Here is a 24,318-nt window from a genome sequence, read left to right as displayed (position 1 = left end):
TGGCTGCCCCATCCTCCCTTTGCAACCTCTGTTTCTGGAAAGGTGAAACTTTGCAAGTTTGTCGTGCTGGGCAGGCCAACACTTTTCCACAAGATATTGAGACTTCCTTGTAGCATTGGACACTTAGCGTAATCATTGCAGGCAAATCTGTAAAAGATTTTACATTTCAAGATGATCAAGTTAGGAAAAAACGGTTTGGCCACATAGATTCTTGACGCTCGTGCACTGATGTGAAGCATTAGCTGGGAGATTCTCTCCGTTAGCCAAGAGACTTTGTCACGGAGCCACTTTCTGACCCATAAGGTTGGGATGAAAGATGTGAAACCACAGTGGACCTTTGTAAAAGGTCTTTCCTAACAGCATCACAACTCCAAACTGTTTTTACTTAGTCTTGTTCTCAGCTGCTGGTATCTGCAGCTTGTTGTCTTTATTCCATCTGCCTCTTTTCCAGGCTGTTAAAAAACTGCATTGCCACAGTTGTTTCTTCTCAATCTGACCAGCTCATCCATTGTCTTGTTCTCTGACCCCAGGTACTGATGTCCAACCTTTAGGATTGTATTTCTTTTCTTGTTCAGAGCTCTGTCTGTCCTCCCTGCTTCTCTCTGACACTACATCCAGACTTTACTCACGACTCTTCTGGAGTAGATACACAAAATATTTAGAAATTTGGGGTAGACGGCACTATTTTTATTTTCACCTGGTTGTAATGTGCTCCCGCAACACGGCTGCACAATTGAGTGGACTATTAGAGTTTTAATAGCTATATGTAGATTTTTTTCTGTGCCTTGATGCTGATGGGAGCTGAGGGTGCTTATCTTTGCAGGACTGGGTGTTTCAACTAAATGTGTGTCTGGGGAAGGGTCTTTCCTCAGCTCTGTCCATTCTGAACTTTGCAGAGGGGCTGTGCCGGCTGGCAGGGTATGTAAGTATTGCTGTACTCCTGCTGATGTGCCAACTTTGAAAAAATACAACTTTTTTTATTCCCCCAGGGCCGATGGGAGAGTCAGCAAGATGTATCCCAAGGTGCCACAAATTCCAGCAGAGGCATCAGCCCATCTCGTACCTCTCTGCCGGGCTCTGGGCAGCAAAACCACTCCCCTGATCCAGGTAAGGGCTTTCCTAAAGCTGAAACAACTTTCCTAAAAATGGAGTGGTTACCCCAGCTCCTGCATGTCAGATAAAGCTGAGCTGCTTTCGGAGATGCAGAGAAATTTATTCTCCAGAGTAATGTTCATGCAGTTCCCTCTATATGAATATTTAGCAGTCGTGGCAAAGCTACTCAGACTCTAGAATATTCCAACTCGCCTTTTATTTATCTCCATTACTGGTTCCGTTAATGCCGCGTGGTTAAAGTTGTCCGAAGATGCAGTCTTATCTCAGGATTATCTCAATTTCTGAAGTTAGCTGGGCTCAGAACGTGCTATTTGTTCTGTAAGTAAAACCAGCAAAGACAGTAAAGCTGCTAATGTGACAGAAAATAGGCAGCTCTTGAATTGGATGGATGATTTTGCAGCTGATTTGCCTAATGTGTAACTGTGAATGTGGAGATATATCGTAGTGATGTTTTGTACGTCTAACTAGGTTTTCCCAAGGGGGAGGGAATATAGAAAAAATGCCAGGATGAGTAAGGAGAGTTGAATGCCCCTAACTTTCTTCTTTTTCTTTACTTGGATCTCCTCATCTTTTATTTCTAGTAAGTTTTGTAATTGTTGTTAAAAATGTGTACTGTATGGATATCCTTTCTCAGTTTTGCTGCTGGTTTTTTCCTGCTTCTGCGAGTTATAAAGCATTTTATGTTTCCCATTGCAAACAACAAGCTTTTTCACACCATGCAATGAAAAATGTTTCCATATACTGGGGCCACAGATTAAGATCCACCCAAATTCATGTGTCCCTTTCAAGGGAGGAGCAAACATTCAGTGCTTTTCCTTGGCTAATGCTTTGACCACCGCAAGATGTCATCTTAGACTAAAGTGCTAGTAGTTGTGTAATATTTTTTTAGGGGAGGAGTTGGGTTGTTTTTTGGTTTTGGTTTTATGGGGGTTTTGGTTTGGTTTTGGTGGGGTTTTTTGGTTTGGTTTTTTGTTTGGTTTGGGTTTTTCGTTTGGTTTGGAGGGGGGTGGTTGTTTTTTGTTTGCTTTTGTTTGTCGGAGTTTTTTTGTTCGGGTTGGGTTTTTTCCAAAGCATAACTGTCCTTGTTTTTTCAATTTTTCCAACAGGTATTGGTAGCCTTGCTGCTTCCTACTTGAACCCTGTAAAGTCCTTCGTACCTCAGATGCCAAAGCTGCTCAAGTCTCTTTTTCCTGTCCGAGATGAGAAGAAGGGCAGGCAGACCTCTCCCCTTGCACAGCAGGTAAAAAATTAAATCCAACAGGCTATGCAGTAATATTGGTGAGTGCTATTTTATATGTCGTTGCAGAGCAAACCGAGATTTTAGTCAGAGTAAAGCCTCGTGATGCATTTCCCCTCCGTTCCGTCCAGAGATAGTGGAGCTGTTTAAACTTATTGATACTCTCAGCCCACTTGGCTTTTTAGAAGTGCCAAGTGTGCTCCTGGCGTGATTGATGGTAATACCACTTGCAGCAACAATAGTAAAATTTATGAAGTGCACTTAGTGTTGTTTGTGTATTGCCAAGTGGAAAATGTAATTCTATTTTTAATTTGTTATTTCATACGCCGTTCTCCCCCACCTTTCGTCCCAGCTCATGTCACCTTTTACCATCTTCTGCTCTGTACTTTGGACAGTTGCTTTTCTTCATTCTCTTCTCTATTCCACGTCAGACGAGCTTTTGATTTTCTTTTTTTTTTTTTTGGATACTGTGCTGCAAAACTCCACCTGCTCCAGATGTGTCTTCTGTGCTCTGAGCAGGATCTAATGCTTGGTCAAGCAGACTAGAAGAAGCTACTGTCTTTTGAAGAAAACAGATGAAATACAGAATCTCATTTTAAATAATAATCTCCTTTATTTGAGACTTTATAAATAAAGGAATAGACCTCTATAGTGTAAGTCTGGAAGATCACCATCCCTGGAGGTGTTTAAAAGACACATAGATGAGGTTCTTAGGGACATAGGTTAGTGCCGGAGTTAAGTTATGGTTGGACTCGATGATCTTGAGGGTCTCCTTCAACCAAAATGATTCTATGATTCTATAAATCTAGACCAGATCTCGCTTGTTAAAGTTTGTGGCAGTCTGTTCCGTCTGTGCTTTGTTAACCATCCAGCTTATCTGCCATCGTCTTGTTCGTTTGTCTGGCGTTCTGGAGTCACATCACCTGTTCACTTAGACCTTTCCTCACCTCTTAACATGCAGACAAATGTTTTAAATGATATCTTTCTCAAAACAAACCCTTAAAATCCCCAAGCAACTATCGTTTTGTGGTTGGATCCAGACATTCTGTTCGGTTGTTTGCTCCAACTAAACTTGCTGCTATAAGAATGCCCCAGGGCTAAAGGAAGTTCTTTTGTCACTGTAGAAGTACAGTGAAATATTAGGTAAATAAATAGATCCAAAATAAATAAACTAACAATTAAATATTTTTAAAAGTAACTTAGACCTGGCACAAATAAAAATAAGGCAGATTTAAAATATTTTTAGTTTCATTGTGGTTTTGTTCTCTGCAAAATGAGCAAATTTTAATCTCAAATCTTTTATCTAATTTAATAATGCTTTACTTTTTCGTGTTCCCTTTTGCTTACAACAGCCTCGGTGTTGAGACTGGAATCCTATAAACTTACTCATCTACGAAAGTCAGAGAATTAAAATTAAGACAGCGGCTTTCTTTAAAGGTATCAAAAGATGCAAATAGGTGCTCTTTACAATTCAGTGAGAGCCTTTCACAACTTCTTGACTCGGTACTGAACCGATGAGAGCTGAGCTTACAAACAAGGCCTAATTTCCTGCCTCTAGTTTAACCACCTGTTCCCACTCCTTCCTCCAAGGCTGCTCAAGATCAGCCTTGTATTACTGGTCTTGAAGTCAGTTTTTAAACTACAAAGACATCTATTTTAAGAGATTTCAATTTCTGTTGTGGGTTACTTAGGAAACTCAAGCAATCAGGTAATGAATGCAACCGTTTTTAATAGGATGGGATGCTATTTCTGCTTTGGTTTTGAAAAATAAAAGCTAATATATGAACAGGAGTATGTCAAGATTCAATGCTAGTTGCATTGGAGAGCAGCCTAAGTTCTTCCGTCACCACTGGATCTGTATAATAAAATGAAAGCTTAAAATTATTTACTACTTTTAGTTTTGTAATAGAACTAGTTAATTGGATTACAAATGCACCTCAGGAGTTGGAGAGGTTTATAGATAATCTTCACAGCTCTATCAGTAGAGAAATTTGGATTCTTCACTCCTGTTAAGTGATTACAATGCACAGAAGAGCAAAAATTGAAGGAATTGCTACAGAATTAGCTACAGCACAGAAAATAAATAGACACTTTTGTTGCGAGACTGGCTTTGAGATCATAAATATCATGTCTCCTAATCCTTCTTGCTGCTTATTTATATTTGTCTGTTTATATACTGGGTGGATGATGGGGCTGCTGGGGGGGGTCAGTGTTTGACAACCAGCTTTTACACCAGCTTTTTACACCTTTTACACCCGCTTTTACACCTTCTCTGCCACAGCGAGGCAGCCAGCTTGTAATTCTTGCACAACTCTAGGAAACTGTGCAGTGGAGAGGACACAAAAATTGATATTTCTGAGGCTCAGAAACTACAGAACAATGCATCTGAGTTCTGTGGAAGAATAAAACCTCGATATGCAGCGGCAGGGGACATAAATGAATGTGCAAGTTGAGAGTAGGTCACCAACTGCAAAAATTACAAGGGCGAGGCGAAGCCAAAAGGATTTTTCAGCTGTAGTTGCAAAGGAATTTGACCCCTAACTGGGAATTGATAGACTTCTGTTACCGTAAACAACAAATTGGGAGGAATAGAATGACTACAGGAATGCTTTACAAAGAAAATGGAAATATCTAAATCATCCTTTCCTGGCTGAAAGCAAATGAGTGGATATGTAATAACAAGTTTCGGACCGTAAATATCAAAAAGCTAAGTGGATCAGTTTATTATTTTCTCCTGGTTCATCAAACAACTTAAGTGAAGGAGAATTTCCAAAGTTCTTGTGAAGCTCCCTTTTCAGTGCATATCTGTTCCATTATTTGAGAGTACCTAATTATCTAATGTCATTAAAACCTCTCCTGGAAAAATGCTGGTGAACTGTCTTGAACTAGATGGCCGGCCCAGCTGTTGTATTAAATCGCCAATATGTTATAGTTAAATTATAGTTAATGGCTGTACATCTTTGCAGAAAAAGCATCAGATTCGTTTTGTTGTGCCTTGTAAGCAGCGTCTTACGGCGGAGTTGATTTTAGTGCTTTTGAGCATCACTTCCAAGGCAGTACTTAACCTTTTCACTCATTTATAACTGAAGTTCATTGTGACCGAGCAGCTCTGAGTGGAGGCGTTACCGCATTTCTGATTCCCTGTGAGTAAACAGAAGATGGAGTTCTGATCCCTCATTCTGAAAATACCTTTTTTTTAAATCTTGGCAGCTTTTTATTTCCATCACACGCCGTTGTTAGCCTGGCATCAACTTTAAAGTCAGCGAGCACACACAGAAATTATCTTAACAACACAGTCTTTCCCAATGCTGGTTTTGTTTGTAGTCAGTGGTTGCCCAAGTTTCAAAAATGCAAAACCATCCCAGCCAAGGTGGTGGCAGCCGACAAAATTGCCGTCTTTGACCTTCTGATGCAAGTTTAGTAACTAATCTGGAGAATAATGAACCGCAATTAATGAAATCTGCTCTCGTATTCAAGTGCGTTTCTCAGACAGCACATAAAATAATTGAAAGAACTTCCTGCTCTCTAATTAGTTAGATTGAATTAATTTGGCATAATAGGATTCTTTATGTAACTAGCAGAACGGCTTCCGATGAAGCTGTTTATGTCCCTAAAAGATTGGTTTCTGATGAAGCTGTTTATGTACTTTTAAGTTAGAAAGTGCCTGTTTTCTCCATTATCTGATGCCTTTAAATTAATTGCCAGTAGTCTGTAAGTAAAATAAGCCAAAATTTAAACCTTTTTGGATCGCTGGAATTGCTTTTGATTTTCCTACACTATTCGTTAAAAAGCTTAGTACCGCAGCGTGCAAGATTTAAAGCCTTACCCAACCTTATTGCTGATGGGGAAAAGTTTAAAATACTTGTGTAAAATATGCAGGTGGTTGGAGAATCGGAGTTTCATCTATCTGTGCTTAATTATATTATGTACCTGCTCTTGAGGCTCGTCTTTTCTATTAACATGAGGCTTTCATGGTGTGCACTGAGCAGAATTCCTGTTCTTTACCTTACAACCCTGGTGATCTCCAGGAACTGCCCGTGTAATTACATTTTAGGGCATCACTGGGTGCTGACATTAAAAAAATGTACATATTAAATTTCAGTTTCTGGTTTTTTTGACATTGCTGTGGCAGAAACGCTTTCCTCAGACCAATGTGCGTTTGGTAAGTGGATTTTTTTCACCTTCCTACTGAAGAACCTTGTTGGATGCTCAAATCTTCATCAGCACGTGGCTTAAATGAGAGATTTTGGGTCACAGCTATGTTAAAAAAATTATAAACTATTTGAATGAAATTCAGTTTTGTTTTGTGGTGTAGAAATACAGACATGTGACACATGGAGAGGGCAGCTCTCAGTTTTTTCTCTTTCACCTCCTGGTGCAGACGCAGTAATTAATCTTAAAAAATAATGAAACGCCATTAATGAAAAGCTATCTAAACAGACAAAAGCCTTTTTCTGACGGTGCATGAAAAACCAGCAGTTTCACGGATGCACTTGGCGCGTGGTATAATTGCTAGAACGGCCGTTCTTTAATCAAATGTAAATAATGTGGCCTCGGAAGAACCTTCTTGAAAATCTCGAAGGCTTTTTTCAGAGTTTCAAATAAAGAATCGTTTGGATGCTCTAGTCAGCGCAGCTCAACAGATCCTCCATGGCCGGCTGAGCTCATATGGGTCTAGTTCTTGTGACTGCATTGTTGGTGTTTTGATTTCTTTCTGAGTTCTGTTTCCTCTATCACCCTCATACAAGCAGTTTTTAATAAGAACGAGTATGGAAAACTGGCTTTTAAAGTTCTTAGAGCAAACCGCTGGAACTTCTTGATGAACTAACTTGAAAATGGTTCTGAATTCCCCTTCTAATCTGCCCGGACCTAGGAATGAAGTCATTTAACTGCCTAGAAAACGGTATGGCTAATTTTCATAAAGTATATTAGAAGTGTGGAAGTCAGAAGTATTATTACAGGCTGAAATGTTCCACATATGGAAGGCGGAATAAGAGGGTTTTGTTTGGGTTAATATTTAAATGCACAGTGTCGAAGAGAAGAAGAGGAAAGAGAAGAGAAGAGAAGAGAAGAGAAGAGAAGAGAAGAGAAGAGAAGAGAAGAGGAGAGGGGAGAAGAGAAGAGGAGAGGAGAGGAGAGGAGAGAGAAGAGAAGAGGAGAAAAAGCACAAACAAAAAACCCAACCAAACAAATGAAAAAAATTGAACTAGGTTTCAGATGTAATTTTATAATGGAGAAGATGTTATATTTAAATGATTAATGACTTTTAAAATGATTTTCAAATTGAGGGCAGGCAGCAATATTGCTGAGGGGGACCTTTTAAAAATGGGGGACCTTTTTAAAATGAATTCAACTTTTTTGGCGACGTATTAGGGGATTCCGAATGTTTACAGCATTGCTGTGATGTCTCGTGAAAGTGTTTTATCCCGAGTGCTCAAAACTGCTTTAAATCTCCATTTCATTAAGCAAATGTTATGCCTTGCTGCAGAAGTTTCCCATAGCTGCTTTTAAATGGGGATGGGCACATCGTCCTGTCGGTGTGACGGTCCTTGAGAAAGCGGAGACAAGAGCAGAAGTTTTCCGATAATTCCCTTTCTGGTTGCACCAGCTCTAACCTTGGCTGGACCGTTGCTGGAGCTCCGAGGATGATTCTTGTCCGCGCTGGCCCAGTCTGGTGTGTTAACGGCTATTGAATTTTCTGTGTATCAGGTGGTAACGTTGAAGGATTTTCATCCAGTGACACCAAGTCAAAAAGCTTTGCACCGAAGTCATCAGTCACCGTTGTCAGAAGCATTTTACAAAAGGTTTAATGACATAGAAACACCAAATGTGTTTTTCTGAGCTCATTGAAGAGGTTGCCATTATATATGTAATAAATGGCATGAAAGAGAGCTCATTTAGGACTAATATTGGTGCCTCTGTAAGTGGGATGAGATACACATCTGCTTTTCATTTTCAAGCTCACCAACATACCGGGTTGGTCTCCAAATTGCACTAATCACTAGTGACTATGTGGCTTTTGGTCACCTCAAAGTATGTGCAAACTGACCCTCATCTGACCAGAAAATACTTCGAAATCCTTAGAAATTCGCTGCACAGAGGAAAAAGACAATTTTTGTTCTACAAAGCTTCAAAGACACTTTAAAGTGAATTGCTTTCATGTTCTCTCTTACTCTGTATTTTCTTGTCAGCTTGGTTGAAGAAATTGTGCCAAAAATTATCGCTGTGAAAGGGTCACGTTTTGCCATGGGGTAAATATATATGTCTGATTTAGCAGTCGCTATCTACAAATGTTTAATAACAGAACTTGGCTCTCGATTCAGAATCATTTTTTCATGCGGTAAATGTCTTCCCAGATAGTCAAACACATTGTTTTCAGTATCACCCCCAAGTAACTTGATTTAATTTCTTAACAAAGGTTTGGTTTAGTTCCCTCGTACCCCAGTGAGGGTGTTTCTGCCCATCTGGTTCTTGTCAACACCAAACTTGGGCAAGTGCCACTTCTCATCATTGCTTTTTTTCCTCCGTGTTTTTCTACGTGTTGCTTGGCAAAGTTATTGCAGTTTTGAGATTTCAGGAGGGGAGCTCGACGAGGAGCGATCGAAGAGTAATGGTTTCCTCTCTTTTGCTGTTCGATATCAACAGGATTTTTTAGATTTCATGGATTTGCAGGCTGTAAGACTGAAGGGTTTTTGAGAGATTAAAAACCCAACCAAACACTTTTCTCCGTTTATTTGTTTTAAAGAGAGAAAAGGAAATCAAAGGAACTGAGGAATAATTTTAAATACTTTTATTCCAATTTTGAGTGCTTATCTCTGGATAATAATGCTAAACCTCAGAGCACGTCCCAGAGATGACACAATTACTTGGAGAAAATGGGGCAAAAAGACCAAGTTTTGTTACAGTGCCTGGAGCTGGTTACCTCCTGATACATGGTCTGCTGGAAAAAAAGAAAAGCTGTTTTCCCCGCTATGTCTGTCAGATCACAAACAGTAGCGTTGAAGCGACAAGGACAGAGTTTTTCCATCACACAACCTTTCTGAGATTCCAAAATGCTGTGCTTTTAGCATCGGAGCACGGAGGTATTTAACTGGGATAATTTGAATTTAAGAGCCTTGGCTTCTCCCTGAGGTTCAGCCGCACCTCCGCAAAAAAAGTTTGAAGTGCTGGGTGCCTGCCGAGGGATTAGTCCTAACGCCTTGTGACCACAGATAATTTTTTTCATTAAAAGGTGATATTTAATAGCTTGGCTTTGCACTCCTAACATGGACCAACCCATGGTTCAAAGACGGTTGAGGAGAGAATAAGTGTTCTGCCAAATACTCTGTCATAAGCGTCTGTTAAACCTAAAATTTGCCAAGCTTTCTCGTAAGAAAGTTAATCCATCTCCTCTCTAGTCTTTGTTAAAGTGAAGCACTTGGATGTTATGATGATCAAATTGTCCTTGCATGTCTGAGTTAATATTAATGATACTTAGGACAAGTCTGGATACTCACACAGCTCATCGCTCTAAGCCACCGCTGGACTCGGTCTCAAGTCAGTACTGCACTTGGTTCCAGGTTAATACTTTTCTCCGAGAAGATTCCCACTTTATTCCAAAGGAAGCTGAAGTTCTGGAGTGCGAGGCGTCTGCAAACCTCTGGATCGCGAGCCATGAAGTTGTATTTATTTTTAGGCTTCACTGATTTATTCGGATTTGGGTCACCTGGAGGATCTCAAAATGCTGATACCTTGTGCGCCCAAAATAAATTCCCTCTGAACCCCACTTCAGTGTTGTGCTTTCAATTAGCAGGTTTAATGACAAGCAAACCCCTCCTCTCCTACTTTTATTAAAGTGAAGTTTTAATGCCTGTAAAAAAAATTATTTCGATCCCTTGTGAACCCGTTGGGGTTTTTCTCCATCTTTTGTCTTTTCTATTTGTTCCCTTGAACAACCGTGGGTTTTATTTAGTGCCTGGCAATCTCTGTATAGATAATAGCTGTTCTTTTCTCCCGGGTATATGTCTTTTGGGGACAGGATTAGTCATATTCCTGCTTTACTGTACTTAAAAGGGAGGCAAGAGAGGGGTACCTTACCCTTCAGCTGGAAAGTTTTAGTTCTTTAAATAGATTGTCGAATTCTGGAAATCGCCGTGTCCGAGATGAGCGTTGCCTGTGTGTTTCTACAGAAGGAATTCTCAGGTCCCTTGGAGAATAAAAGAAAAAAAGCAGAGTGTTCTCAAATTGTTTAATATTTTGCCCTTAAAGAGCTCTTTCTCTGAAAGTATGAACTTGTACGTTATTTAACAGTGCTAAAGAGAGATGTTTCTGCCTTTTTCTTCTCTCTCCTTTACTTCATGCTCCCCTTTCCCATGGTTCTCCCCTGACCTGGTGGCCCCTTCTCCTCCTGTGTCAACAGGACATGACGGCCCAAGTCGGCAGCTTGGCCTGAGATTTATAGTCAAGCATCACAGTTTGCTGTTACAGCCTTAGGAAAGTGATCGTTTCAAATCTTTAACATGAAAACCCAAATACGGAGCAATTGATGGACTTCTGGCAGAAGTGGTTCTTCTGGCACAGGACCAGTATATTGTGATTAGCAAATGGCACGTGTCATCTTCACAGTGGTGATGCCACCTTTGAAAAGAGGACGCACAGGTCTTGGTTTTGGCTTCCTTTTGGAGTCAAAGCAGGCAATGCTAAAATCTAAACTGAATTAAGATACCGGAGGTGGAGAAAGTGTTTTGGAGATGGACCGAAGCCGAGGATTTCACTGGTGAGACCAGCGCCACCTCAGATCTGCTTCATCTGGTTGCTCCTTAGTCTGTCTTTGACCAACTGCATAAAAGAAAACTTTGTATGCTGTGGATTTGTACCTGTAGCTGCTCGTGTGTTCAAATTCAGGGATGCCTTGGTTAAGGTTTTTACACCTTCACTATATAAGAACGCAATAAAATAACAATGCGCCATCTCTTCATGACAAAGGTTTGTTTGTGATTCCAAAATTTCAAATACAAGGTTCGATGTTTACCAGCTTGACAATATTTAATCCTCCAGTTTTTATTTATATGCTTTATATTTAATGCTCTGGGGTTTTTTTTTCATTCCTGCAGGCTGTCCCACGAATTATGGTTCAGTCTGCCAGTAGTGATGCCAGCGCCGCAAGAATAAAACAGGTGAGTGCATCACAGTTGCGATGATACAATTTTCATATTCATGTGCCTGGAAAACAGAGGTGGCAAAAGCAGCTGCTGGGTTGGCTACTTAATACCTGTTGCGCTTCTACTGTTGCTTCACGGTGAGGCAATTAAATTCGATGTGTGTCGCTGTGTTTTCTTAGATCCCAGTAAAATCTCCCCTTATATCGCTGGTTACACTTTCCTGTTTGAAAGCCTCGTTAATCGTATGATTGCATTAGCAGTTAACTAGCTAAAATTTAGCTGTTTTGCTGCGTTCAAAGGCAAATTGCTAGGCTCTGAGGCTTTCTATAAACAGAACGTGTCTGTGATTCTGAGCGTTGAGCTTAATTCTCAATTTTACATTTCAGGCCAATTCATGATATCGGCGTGAAAAACAGGCTCTTGCTAAGCTGGAGAGAAAATAGACCCTGTGATCTCCCACAGTTCAGCACAACTTCAGTCTGATGAATAGCAAAGCAGCTTTCTCCCACTGTGCTTTTATTGTCTTAGCAAAATGTCTGTTATCTGAACGCTTTAAAGGGAAAACCCAAAGAAAGAGCAGAGCTCCAGGGTCCACATGTACACCCTTCTCCCCGTAGAAAAGCTAAAAATATGTCTTTAATCCACAAGAATATGAAAAAAAAAACCCTTTCTGTATTACATTTCACTTAGCAATAGCAAGCTAGCCTTTGGTTCTGAAATTCCTGTAATTCAATCGAATCCCTCTTTCTTCAAGTGCCACTTCTGTTTCCAGTGGAAAAGGCGCATCAAAATGAGGTGAAAATCCTGTAGTTTGGGACACTCTAACCACTAGATGGGATAAACCACAACATTTTGAACAGTGAACAAAATGTACACCCAAGAGTTAAAACAGGACATGTACAAATCTGCTGTCCTCCAACCACTTTTTTTTGTCCCCTCTTCATATTAGCAACCTCCTCCCTCCCCAAGAGATTTAGAGACATCCTAATCTTTTAGAGTACATGTGCTGGCAAAAGATATTGATCTATCAGATTTAGTAAACTTTACAGCCAAGAAATACATCACTAAAATGGGCTGTTAATCTCATGAGGTGCAGTTAATTTTGTCCTCTGAACGTGCGTGGTGCTGGCGGTATTGAGGTGGGAATGGCATTTGGAAACAGGGACATAAATGACAGTTTAGTTGGAGAGACGTGATTTATCAATCCTGCGAGTTAAGCCAAATAACTGTGAGAGACTTATAGATCATGGCTGTTCCACATTTCATATAAATCCTGCTATTCAAACAGCAAATGACCATTCCTGTAATATAAATAATTTTTCAGTAAATATTGGGGAACGTATTTCTTTTTTGCCGACACTTTCCTTATTAATGGAAGAAATGAGCTGACAATCCTACCAGGTTTGTAAAGCTGACTTCATATCAGCTCGCATCTTCTGGAGATTGCAGCTAGACGGGGATTTAGATAAGCCGAAGGCCTTAGTACTTCCCCGAGGCCTTGCGTCTATCCTTTTAGCCCAGATATTTTGGATAACAAGGCACCACGGTCCATATTCTCTTCTGTTTCAGATTATCCAAGAGCAAGCAGGGAAACAGCCATTGGAAACTGCAGCACAGACGTCTGAGATGGACAAGAGTCTGGAAAAGCCACCCAAAGTGCCTTTGCAGCAGCCCACAGGAGATGCCCAAGCGCAGGACTCCCAGGAAGGTCCTCCAAGTCCTCTGAGTGAAGCCTCCAGTGGGTACTTTTCTCATAGCGTCTCGACAGCCACCCTCTCCGAAGCCCTTGCAGCAGGAAGCGATGCTGTGGCTCAACCAGGAGGTCAAACGCCCACGGTGAGTGACTTCTCGTCTCCTGGCGTGGCTCAAGCCTCTTCTTCTGACACGCCAGGGCACTCGGACAGTTCTTCAGAAAGCTTTCTTGGTACTAAAAGAGAGAGCCTACCCGCCTTCAGCCTTCAGAGTGCTCATGCAAGACCTAAAGACAGCACTGAAGTGAACGGAAATGATGCTTTGAAATCAAAGTCTTGCACATCTCCTGTGACTCCAAGTGAGCTGGCAAATGACGCCCCTGTGGCCACTGATGCAAAAACCTCCATTTCTACCTCCGCTCCAAAGAAGGAGTTGTTATCCAAACAATCAACGGAGTCAGCAGGACAGGCTAGGAAAAAAGAAACGTCGTCTGTGGCTTCGGAACTGGGGTTTCCCAAACCACAGGTTCATCCTGACCAATTGTCCCAGCCTGGCATCGCAGCCTCCCCCTTCAAAATCCAGAAAGTCAAGACATCAGAGCTGAAGTCCTTTACCAGCATGCTGGGGACAGATTCCCCATGTTCGCTAAACACAGAAGAACAACAAGAAGGAGAAGAGAGCAGATCCGCTGCCCGTGGACTGAACCACAACGGATCAGAGACGGCAGAAGACAAACTGGAGGTGAATTCTGACTCCGAAGACGCCAACGAAATTCCCGAATGGCTGAAAGAGGGAGAATACGTCACCGTTGGCGCAAATAAGACGGGCACAGTTAGATATATTGGGCCCACAGACTTTCAAGAGGGAACGTGGGTTGGTGTCGAACTGGATTTACCTTCAGGTAAACTACGATTTAGACCGAGTGTAAAGCAGACAGCGTGTTGAAGTTTACAGCCTTCATTTTAACGCTGCCTTTTGATGAGGGAATTTCATTAACCATTACTGGGTGCATTTTGAGAAGGGAAATATGAAAGGTCTTGCCCTGCTGTAATCTTTTTTCCAGTCTGCCTTTGTAAGCCTGGTCTCACTGAGCTCTGACTGAACTGTGTCCCTTCTCAGTTATTTCATTGGATTCTTAGCATGGAGGTAGGAACCAGGGTTGTTTTTGCAGTGCAGTTGGGTAAGTACATGCATGCAGGAGACAGACCTGGTGTCCAAAGAGTTCTGGGCTTCTGATAAGGGTGTCCAAAGCACAAGAGTTGTGGGAATCAAATGAACAAAAGAATCATAGAATCACAGAATGGTTTGAGTTTGAAAGGACCTTCAAAGCTCCTCCAGTGCCCCCCCTGCCATGAGCAGGGACATCTGCACCAGCTCAGGTTGCTCAGAGCCCCGTCCAGCCTGGCCTGGGATGTCTCCAGGGATGGTTCAGCCACCTCCTCTCTGGCCAACCTGGGCCAGTATTTTACCACCATCATTGTAAAAAATTTCCTCCTGATGTCTGGCCCGAAACACCCCTCTTTTAGTTTAAAACCATCACCCCTTGTCCTATCGCAACAGATCCCACTAAAAACATTTAGGGACATTAGGCTGAATAAATGCAAAGTCTCTTAACAGATTACCTCGTCTCTCACAAGCTATTTTAAAATAAGCTGTAAAATTGCAAAAGACTATTTGTTTATGTTTATATAGAATCATGGAATTGTTTAGGTTGGAAAATACCTTTAAGATCATCAAGTCCAACCATTAACCTCACACTGTCAAGTCCACCACTAAACCACGTCCACTCTCATGGGGCTCATTTTCTCCAAGAGCAGGCAGGACTGCGGGAAGACTGGTGGAAAATTCCAGACACAAGCAGTAGATACTGCTGCCTTTGATAGTAAGAGGGTTTGGTTTACCAAGGACACGTAAAGCTCTTTATTTAAATCCTTTTAACCAAGCTCCAGCACTCCAGGTCTGCAGCGCGAGCTCTGGTGAATCAGGGCATCCCAGGGAGTTGCCAACACTTGTGTCTGCCGCACGTTTCCCTGGGGCTGGAGCCATTCGCCCAGATAAATACCACGTCAAGGATCCAGAGCTCCCATGAAATGTGCAGTTATCTTCCCTGCACATGGGTATGCTCGTAACAGCTAAACTGGACGGTGTCTTTTCAACTGGTTTCAGAAAACTCTCTGGAGTTGGCCATCCTGGAAAGCAAACTGTAGCTCTGATCCCTTTGAAAGCTGTAGACCTGATTCTCAGTCCTGAATTCATGCCCTATTAAAAAAAAAAACAAAACAAACCCAACATACATATATATATTTACAGATTCATTTAAATTTTGGAAAGCCACCTTCCCTTATTTTAAGAGCATCAGCATCTCCATCCATCAAGGAGTCGAATGGCTACGAGGTTTTTGGTCTGTTGAGGACTCAACTGCCAGTGTTACTGGATATTTGTATTTTCCCCCCTTCTGTTTCCACAAGGATTAAGTCCCTAGTTTGTTGGAGCAGAACTGGCTTCTGTTATATCTGGATCTTCACTTGGGAAAGACGGTCACAAACTTGAGTCTTTGGAGTAGGAGTCCAAGTCCTCAGCCACGTGTGGGTACCTTGGACCCAACGCGGTGATGGTTGTAAAGAGAAGGAAACACCCGTAAAACAAAAGGGGTGCCCTTAGGTCCTTTAAAATGTCTTTTCGTGTTCCCTTTAAAGATGGGAGCGGTCTCTGTCCCGGTACCCAGAACAATGACTCTGCGAATTTTGAATGATCTAAAGGGACAAATAGAACGATCTGAACAGCATCAGCATAAAGAAATTTATTCTTTCTGTTCTGTGGAGGTTTTAGGATATGGCAACAGTAACTCTGCTCAACCTCAGATTCTCATCAACTCAGAAACCCAGAATCTCTTTTAATCGTCTTTTTGTCTTTTTTCCTTCCTTCCTGATGGTTTGTTAATGCATCTCTTGCTGAACTGATCACTTAACACTTTTGGTGAAATTAAAGGATTCCCCTGAATAGCAAGTGGGGAGGGAGAATAAGATGGAACGTCCCATGTGGAGTAACCGTCTCCATATAAAGGCTTTACTGGTGTTCGGCAGCGAGCTATACTGGTGTCACTGGAGCACAAAGCAGCTGCTTCCTCTAATCTTTTAATTTTATCAAGTTCAGATACAAAAGCGACTGTTGTTTTTTTTAACCTTCGCTCCCGCGAGAAGGCGACTCCCACCTCTCTGGTAGCTGGAAGACTTGTCTTTAAATCAATAAGCGAATCAATCTTGGGATTTGTTTGCTCTCCTACCAGCTTTGTCCTCTCGTGCCAATAGTGCTCTCTCCTCCTGGGTGTTTTTCCCTTCACGGTGTATTTATAAAGAACATTTTTCCTCTCAGCATCTTCTTCTCGCTTTCATCTTCTTGTCCCCCTAGTAGCACGCCATACGCACAGAATAACAGCCGGTTTTTCCTATCGTGTTCCTTTCTCTTCTCGTCTCAGGTAAGAACGACGGCTCGATCGGAGGGAAGCAATATTTCAGATGCAACCCGGGCTACGGATTGCTCGTGAAACCCGGCAGAGTGAAAAAGGCCGCGGGAGCGGCGAGACGCCGAAGCGCCGGGTTGAGGTTACAAGGAGGAGCCGCCGCCGAGAACAGGAAGAGCGGCAGCTTCTCCGGCTCGGCCTCCAGCCTGGCTTCGCTCACCGCCCTGGCGAAATCGGACGGAGGATCCACGCCGCGACCCGAGAAAAGCCAGAAGAACGCGGAGAACAGGAAATCTTGGGCAAACTGAGACGGCAAACGCCGCGCGAGGCAGCCGCGCGGAGCAGGTCCTCTGCCTTCAGGGTGATAAACCAACCACGCGAGCTTCTGATTTGTGGCAAACGCTAATGAAGGTTATTTTTTTTTTTTTTCCCCCCTCTGCTTTGGGTGACCGACACGTTAGTTCTTTGCCTCGTCGTGCTGCTGGATCTACGTCCGTCGGTTCCTGTCACGAATCGTGACGCTGCAGGGTAGGACCGGTGGCGGTGGGTGGGTGCGAGCTCTGCTCTCTTCCACCTTTCAGAGAAGGAAGAGACATGTAAATTGTTGAAATTATGGCGTGGCTTTCCCGTAGCTACGATGCACCACGCTTCTCCATGTGTGGCTGCAATCTCTAAAAAAAAGAAGCCTCAAAATAACAGTCCTTTTCTAATTTTGTAAGTCCTCATGGTGAAAGGGCAAGTTTATAATGATTCCAGACAGGCAGAGAAGCAGACAGAAAACTTTATTTGGAAATAAAGAACACCCAAACCCCATTTTATTTTAAAAAAGCAACAGCTCTTTGGTTGTGTGACCTGGGCCCAGTCCTGTTGTCCCCTCTCTCCTCCTGTGGAAATCAGCAGAATCTTTCTCGCTGATTTATTGGGAATTGGAGAGATTTGTATTTTTGACCCCTTCTTTTTAGGAAAGAGGAGACTTGAGCGAATTTGCTGTCTAATCTATTTAACGTGCGCTCTCACCGTAACGGGATCCCCTCTCTCACTTGCCCCAAAGCGCCGGGACCTTCTCGTTGGTTCTGCCAAGAGGATTTTTGCGGAGCCATCGGCACTTACGCGCTGCCGTGTTCCCACCCGGCTTCTGGAGACACTTGGATTTTTAGGAGTCACACAAAGCAGAGGGTCACTGTCCTCGTAACGGGATTAACCCGGCCTATTTATTTTTATTTATTGTTTTAAAACACGAAATGTTTGCGCTTTACAATCACCCACCGCCTGGCGCCGCAGCCGGGAGCTCTGCTGCCGCCGTCCCGAGCGTCCGTCCAAAGAGGACGATCCTCCGGCCCAAACCTGGTCCCCACAACTAATCCTGCCCTTAAAAGCGGGAGGATTGGGCTGGCTTTTATTAAACTTGGTTTTATTTTTGGGTAACCCGTGCTGGTTTTTTAACTCTGGCACAAATTCTCTATTACTGTGCGTCGATACGTATAAACGTGCGCGTATCAGCGTACCCACATTTTCTAACAAATCAAGGCCGCAGACTTTCATATCCTGAGCTGTTTATGTCTTGTTTAGTCGCCACGTTGGACAGCTTGAGCAATAGACGTTTTAGCTACGTGGGGAATATTTAGGATGCTAAATTAATGATTAAACTTGAATATGTACCTAATCGCTGCCCGTGGGTATCCAAGTGCCTTAGCCATCTGGTTCAAGGGTCCAAGAGAAAGATATATTGTCATCAGAGGAGATAGAGATGCTTAGCAAAGGAGATAATTATGCTGATTTACTGTAATTAATATCATTTACGCAGAAGGAATAAAATTAAAATAGAAACTAATCTGTAGCAGAAATAAGTGGGATGGGTTACAATGCGGCATGCATAGTACTGCCAGGGATTTGGGTATCCTTGCAGCTTTCTGTAACTAGTTTCAGTGTTTCCTAAATTTTCCTAAAGAAATCTTAATATAAAATGTACAGACCAGCTTTTAAGAGACATTTTTAGTGTACAGACAGTTTTTTCCTCCTTCTCCCTTGCACGAAGCTCCTGTCTGTTCAAGCCAAGGCGACGGGAGGAATTTAGTAGTAAAGAATTCAGACGCTAAAACCCTGGTTTTTTAAAATTGCGACTGTTTTTATAGATACGACTAGAAAAACGACGCTTTGTTTTGGGAAACGACGAGTCTTGCTGATGAAAGACCGGTCGCTAATTAACACGATGCCTCTTAAACTGCCTTGTAAATCTTCTCAATCCCATCTTTACCATTTTTCTAATTGCACTTTGTTCTGACGTGCTGCAGAAAGTTCGTTAATGTGAAACAGCCCCCTGCCCGAGTTGTGGGTTTTTTTTTTTTTAGTCTCAGCATTTCATGTACTGGATTTAGGGATATCTTTAGAATTTCTTGCTGTTTGCTGGGTGGCCCCTTCGGGGGAGACATGAAGGGAAGATCCTGCAGAGACCTTTCGAAGCCTCTTTTCTGGAGTTCTCCGGGACCGACGTGAAGGTATCGAAGGTGCAGGAGCGAAGGGGTCGAGCAGATGCTGTTGGGTTAATAGTTCACTAGTAGCGCCACCCACTAGAAATTCCTCTGGCCGTATTTTTACTACATCTGACCGCTTAGGGACGAATTTCAGCGTTCGCACATCTGGGGCGCGTGGTCGGAGGCTCCGATGGCCGACCCGGTTGGATTTCTTCTTGCGACCGCGGTGCAAAACCGCGTATTGAGCGGCTGGAACAGAACATTCTCGCTGCCTCCTCCAGGGTGAGTTATCCTGGGAGCAAATGTCCTAAATCCGGCCGGTGTGGTTCGATGAGCGTGACGAAGCGGCGCTGTCACCAGAGCGCCTGCTTGGCTTCGCCGGAGGGTTTTACTCAGAGCTCTCTTGGGTTTTACCATCTCGTTTGACTTTCGAAACTAAACCTCTCCTCAGATTCCACCCAAAAAAATGTAGCTGCCCAAAACGCGTCACCCCGATGTGACACGAGCTCCAGAAAGCCAAACAAATGAAATTTGAGGACGTTCTTTTCGGAGTCTCTCCCGCTCCCCCCAGCTTTCCTGGGCCCCTGAGGTTTCTTCTAAAGGTATTTTCCAAGATTTTGGCACGGTGAGTGCGCATCCCGCTACTAAAAGCCATCGTTACTTCGCACCAGCTAAGCCAGCTAACCAGAAAACAGTTTAAAACCGTAGTGTAGGTTACATAGATGTCTTTTTAATTATTATTATTGATAACTAACGTTAGAAAGACTCTACACTCAGCATAAAGGAGGAGGTGCTCTTAACTGGAACTGCCCAGCAGCTGAGGCTGGTGTGTTAATAGCTATGCATATTTTCCAAGATTTTCATGCACTTTATACAAGAGAAGAAGAATATTTAACGCAGGAACTGTCATTGGTAGCAAGCGTCTCATCTCCTGTGGCCGCTCGGTGGTGCAAGCTTTGCTTTCTGTGTTCTGCACCGGGGACGGGCCTCGGGTTCTGGGTGCAGAAAACGGTGGTGGTGGGTTGGAAACGTGACGCTGGGGACGTGTTGGTGGCTCCACGGGTCCCGAGCTCTGGGCTGCAGGAGGACGATGCTTTTCAGAGGGACTCTTTGGGGTTTTCTTCAACCAAGCCAAGACTTTTTCCTGCGTCATGTTCAGTTCTCAAGGTGTTTTGTGTCCAAAATATTAACCTTTTTGGTTCAAGGGACTTGGCTCTTTGCTGTTTAATGATGTGGTTTAGTTGAGGAAAACCTTAGTTCGGGTAAAACTGCCCAAGTCCTTAAGAAGTGAGTCTGCTCAGTGGTTGAGATGGAATCCCAACATCTAGCGCCTCTTTGCCCTCCTACGGACCAAGAAACCCGCCTTGTTCCTGCCTGGTGGGCGCAAAAACCTGTACGAGACGAGTTGGGGTGAGGTACGGCCCTGTTTGTGCTGGCGAGGAGTCTCCTCCGCGCTGATGCTCGTGTCGTTCTGCCAGTTCTTTGCACAAGACCCATGTTCACAGTGCCTTAGGGCAGCAGCTGCTGCGCCGCGGGGCCGCGTTTGGCACCGTCCGCCGGCGTTTGGGAAAGAAAGGTCAGCCGTGAAGGTGCAGATTGGTCACGCTACGAAACCCGCTTGAGCTGGGGTCACAGATAAGTGTCTCGTTCCTCCATCTGCTTTACCCATCTTTGCTTTCTGCTCCCTCCACCCTCTGAGCAATAACCAGCGGGGGGAAAATCTTTCCCCAATCCCTTCAAACATCCTCAGCCTCAGCTCCGTTCCTCCCCTTTTTCTCCGCCGTGTCCTGAGCCTTTTCCAGCTCGTCTTTCTGTTGATTTCTGTAAATGTGGTGGGTCTGTATATAACGAGCGGCTCCTTGCCCTGTGGTGTTACGTGTCCGTCGGTGTACTTTAAACGAGCTAAAATCCAAAGATGACTTTGTAATGAGCTGTAAAGTTTTTAATTATTACTGTAATATTGTATTATACATCCAGCGCAGCCTGCTGTACTTAAATAAACATCATCTTTAGAGCTGGGGAGTCTGCGCTTTGTTAATCGGTTCAGTTTAGGTGAAGAAGTGGAGCAGCATCGCTCGCGGGTGCTGAGATCCGTTTCAAATGCGACTTTTGCCTCGTCGCCTGCAATTTAGGGACCTTCCCAGCGCTGAGCAGAAGCCCAGGGCTTTACCTTCAGGTGCGGGAATCCTCAGCGGGTGCCGAGCCACGGAAAAGCTTGATTTAATAATACTCAGCTTGATTTAACGCTCGCATTCCCTGTCGTTACACCAAATAAAAGCAGGTGGGTTCTGGTCGTGCCCCCCTCTGCTCTCCAGCTTGGACAAGGGGTTGTTGCTGCCGGCCCTGCCCTCGGTCACTGCAGTGATTTTTCTTTCCTCCTGTTCCTCTTTTGGGCCATAAAAACCAACCCAAACTGGGCAAATGCTTTGGGGACAGGGAAGGGGGATGCGGGATGGGATGGGGCAGTTTTGCAGAGAAACTGCTTAAAAAAATCCATGACCCAGTTAGTGGGGAGGGAGCTGGAATGGGGTTGGCTCTTTGTGGAAAAGTGGGTGAGAATGAAGTGAGTGCTGACACTTTAATGTGTTTACAGCCCCGTGTTACCTGATCTCCCCAAAACGGGGGGATGAGAAGCGGGGCTGCCCCAGCGAACGCAGCGTTGGTTTGTATTGCCCGTGCCCGAGGGGAAAGGGACAGCGACTGCTGCCCGAGCTGGCACGGCCTGGTTATGACTTTGCAACAAGAATTTAAATACAAGGCTGAAGAAATTATTTATTTTCTAACCAGGTGTCCAGATTAAGAACCACGAGTTGCTCCTGGGGATGTCCAACCACCGTCTGAAAAATGGGAAACATTCTCGGAGCAGCCGCGCGTTTCCTGGAGCCATCGCTGCCCAGGCAGGAGATCCCAGCAGCGCCGGGGTTACCCCGTTGGTGTGAGGTGCAGCAGAGAGGAATTCAAACTGCAGATTGATTTTCTTTGTGATCAGGGTAACGTGTGTCCTACAGCCCGAAAACCTGGCCCTGGTGCCTGCGGTACCTTCGGGACACGGGGCACAGGGCTGGGGTGGAGAAGCTGGGGCTGTTTTTGAAAGGCAAAACCAAATAACAAATAAAGGTCTCCCCATCCCGGTTGTCCCACCGCAGCCCCGGGGGTCCCCAAACACTGATGATGCTGGAGGCGTCCGGGGTTGGGTTGTGTCACAGGTTGGGGGTTCGGGCAGAGCAGCGAGAGGCCGGGCAGGCGCCTCTTACAGATTATCAATGGCTTTAATTAACGTAATGGAAGCGCATGAGCAAACTAAACAAAAAAAAAAAAATCTGATAAATTAAAATTTAAAAAAAAAAAAAAGCCAAATTACAAATTGCTCACGCTGCAGCATCCTCCAGGGCGCTGCAACGCCGAGGAAATGCCTGTCGCTCAGTGAAGCTGCCCCGTGTCACCGCCTGCCCGCCCGGCTGCTTCACCGCGGGTCGAAGCGCTTGGGACACGCTGCGGGTTGTCCCTTTGTGCTCAAAGAACTCGCTGGTGGCCGAGGAGGGGCCGCGGTGGCACAGCAGGACCTGCTGCAAGTGCGTCATCCATCGGAGAATCACACAATGTCCTGAGTTGGACCCACCAGGATCATCGAGTCCAACTCCTGTCCCAGACCCGGCACAAAAATGTCCCATCGTGTCCCCACCTGCTGCAGGGCCGGGGGCTCCCGAGGAATTTTCTGCCTTGCTGAGGGCTCGGGGGCGATTCCGTGGGTGCCGTGGGGACTCTGTACACCCACCCCCCAAAGGCCAAAAAGGCCTCGGGGCGATGAGAGACCCAACGCACCGACCGATGCTTCAGGGCAGCAACACAGCTTTGAAACTCCCTCCCAAGGTCACAATATTTCCTTTCTTTTGGGCAACATTTTTCTCCAAAATAAAGCTTCACGTTGAAAACACTGGCAGGGTTTGCCGTGGATTTTTATTGAGTGGTTTTATTTGTGGGTTTGTGATGATGTTTTTGTTTTTTTTTTTTTTTAAGCAACAAACACTGTGTTGATTCCACAATTCCCACTGAAAGTCATTTAGCAAAGGATATTTTTATCGGTGTTGTCTCGCAATCAGTGCATGAAAATACAGCTGCTTTTTTTTTTTCTCCTTTAATGTTTTACCTTCTGAAAAAAAAAGAAAAAAACCAAGAAAACTCTTTGGCTGGAACGGGCGCCTTTTGAAGCGCCGTCACTTTGTTCAAGCCTCGCTCTTCCCGGAAGGTGGTCGCAACACCTTCCCCGGCACCGCGCTCGCCCTTCTGTTCTTCATCCAAAGCTGGTTTGAAAAGGCGCCGATCAAAACGAGCAGGAAAAATAAAACCCACAAAGAAAGAACATATTTTTGTGGAGGTTTTTTTTTTTTTTTCCCCCTGCTTTCCTTCAAATTAATACCGCGGTCGCTGTCCTCAAGCCCTCGGCCGCAACAGAGCGGTGACGGCGACAGATCTGCCAAGGGCAGAGGTGGGTTTTTGGGGGGTCTCAGCCGTGGGATTCTCGCTACCCAAGGGGCTGCTCTGCCCTGACGTGGGCGCGTTCTTAAAGGAGAATTTTGCTCATCTTGGGACACTGACCTATGGTGGGTGGTTTGGTTTATTTATGTTGGTTTGGGTGTTTTTTTTTTTTTTTTGAAGATGCACCTTGATCATCTAATTCCCTGGGAGGGGGGAAGAAGAAAAGAAAAAAAAAAAAAGAACATAAAGTGCACCAAAAAACCAACCAACCAAACCCAACTAAACAAAGAAAAAAACCCACAACACACAAAAAAGCAAAACCAACCAACCAAAACCAAAAGAAAACCAAATCAAAACAAATAACCCCCCCTCAAAAAAAAAACCCCAAACCAAATACCAATCGACCAAAAAAAAAAAAACCATGAAACAAAACCAAACTAAACAAAGAAAATAAAAACCACCACACAAAAAGCCCAACAAACACCAAAACCAAACCAACCAACCAAACCACAAAAAAACCCCAAACCAACCAAAACCAAAACAAATCAAAACAAACAAATTCCCCTCAAAAAAACCCCCAACAAAACAAACCACCAAACCAAACACCAGCCAACCAAAACCAAAATGACCCAAACTAAACAAACAAAAAACCCGCACGAAATCCCAAACCCAACCAAAACCAAAACAAACCAACCACCCCCCCAAAAAAATAACAAACCCAAAACCAAC

At 43.9% G+C, this 24,318-nt stretch overlaps 1 protein-coding gene across 5 annotated transcripts in view; it reads left to right on the top strand.

Moving 5' to 3' along the window:
• The window catches only part of KIF13B (kinesin family member 13B), a 126,632-nt gene extending 105,535 nt beyond the window's left edge, over positions 1 to 21,097 (top strand). For all 5 annotated transcript variants that reach the window (XM_065630770.1, XM_065630768.1, XM_065630769.1 and 2 more), the window contains 5 exons: positions 990 to 1,107; positions 2,220 to 2,353; positions 11,443 to 11,505; positions 13,060 to 14,083; positions 16,658 to 21,097. In XM_065630770.1, the coding sequence (XP_065486842.1) occupies positions 990 to 1,107; positions 2,220 to 2,353; positions 11,443 to 11,505; positions 13,060 to 14,083; positions 16,658 to 16,950 (1,632 nt within the window). In that variant the 3' untranslated portion in view covers positions 16,951 to 21,097. The remainder of the gene's footprint in view (positions 1 to 989; positions 1,108 to 2,219; positions 2,354 to 11,442; positions 11,506 to 13,059; positions 14,084 to 16,657) is intronic.
• The last annotated feature ends 3,221 nt before the right edge of the window (positions 21,098 to 24,318 follow it).

Source organism: Caloenas nicobarica, chromosome 3 (genome assembly GCF_036013445.1).
Source record: "Caloenas nicobarica isolate bCalNic1 chromosome 3, bCalNic1.hap1, whole genome shotgun sequence".
NCBI classification, from domain to species: Eukaryota; Metazoa; Chordata; class Aves; order Columbiformes; family Columbidae; genus Caloenas; species Caloenas nicobarica.
The sequence above is the reverse complement of the archived record's forward strand: the minus strand, read 5'-3'. Positions and strand labels throughout refer to the sequence as shown.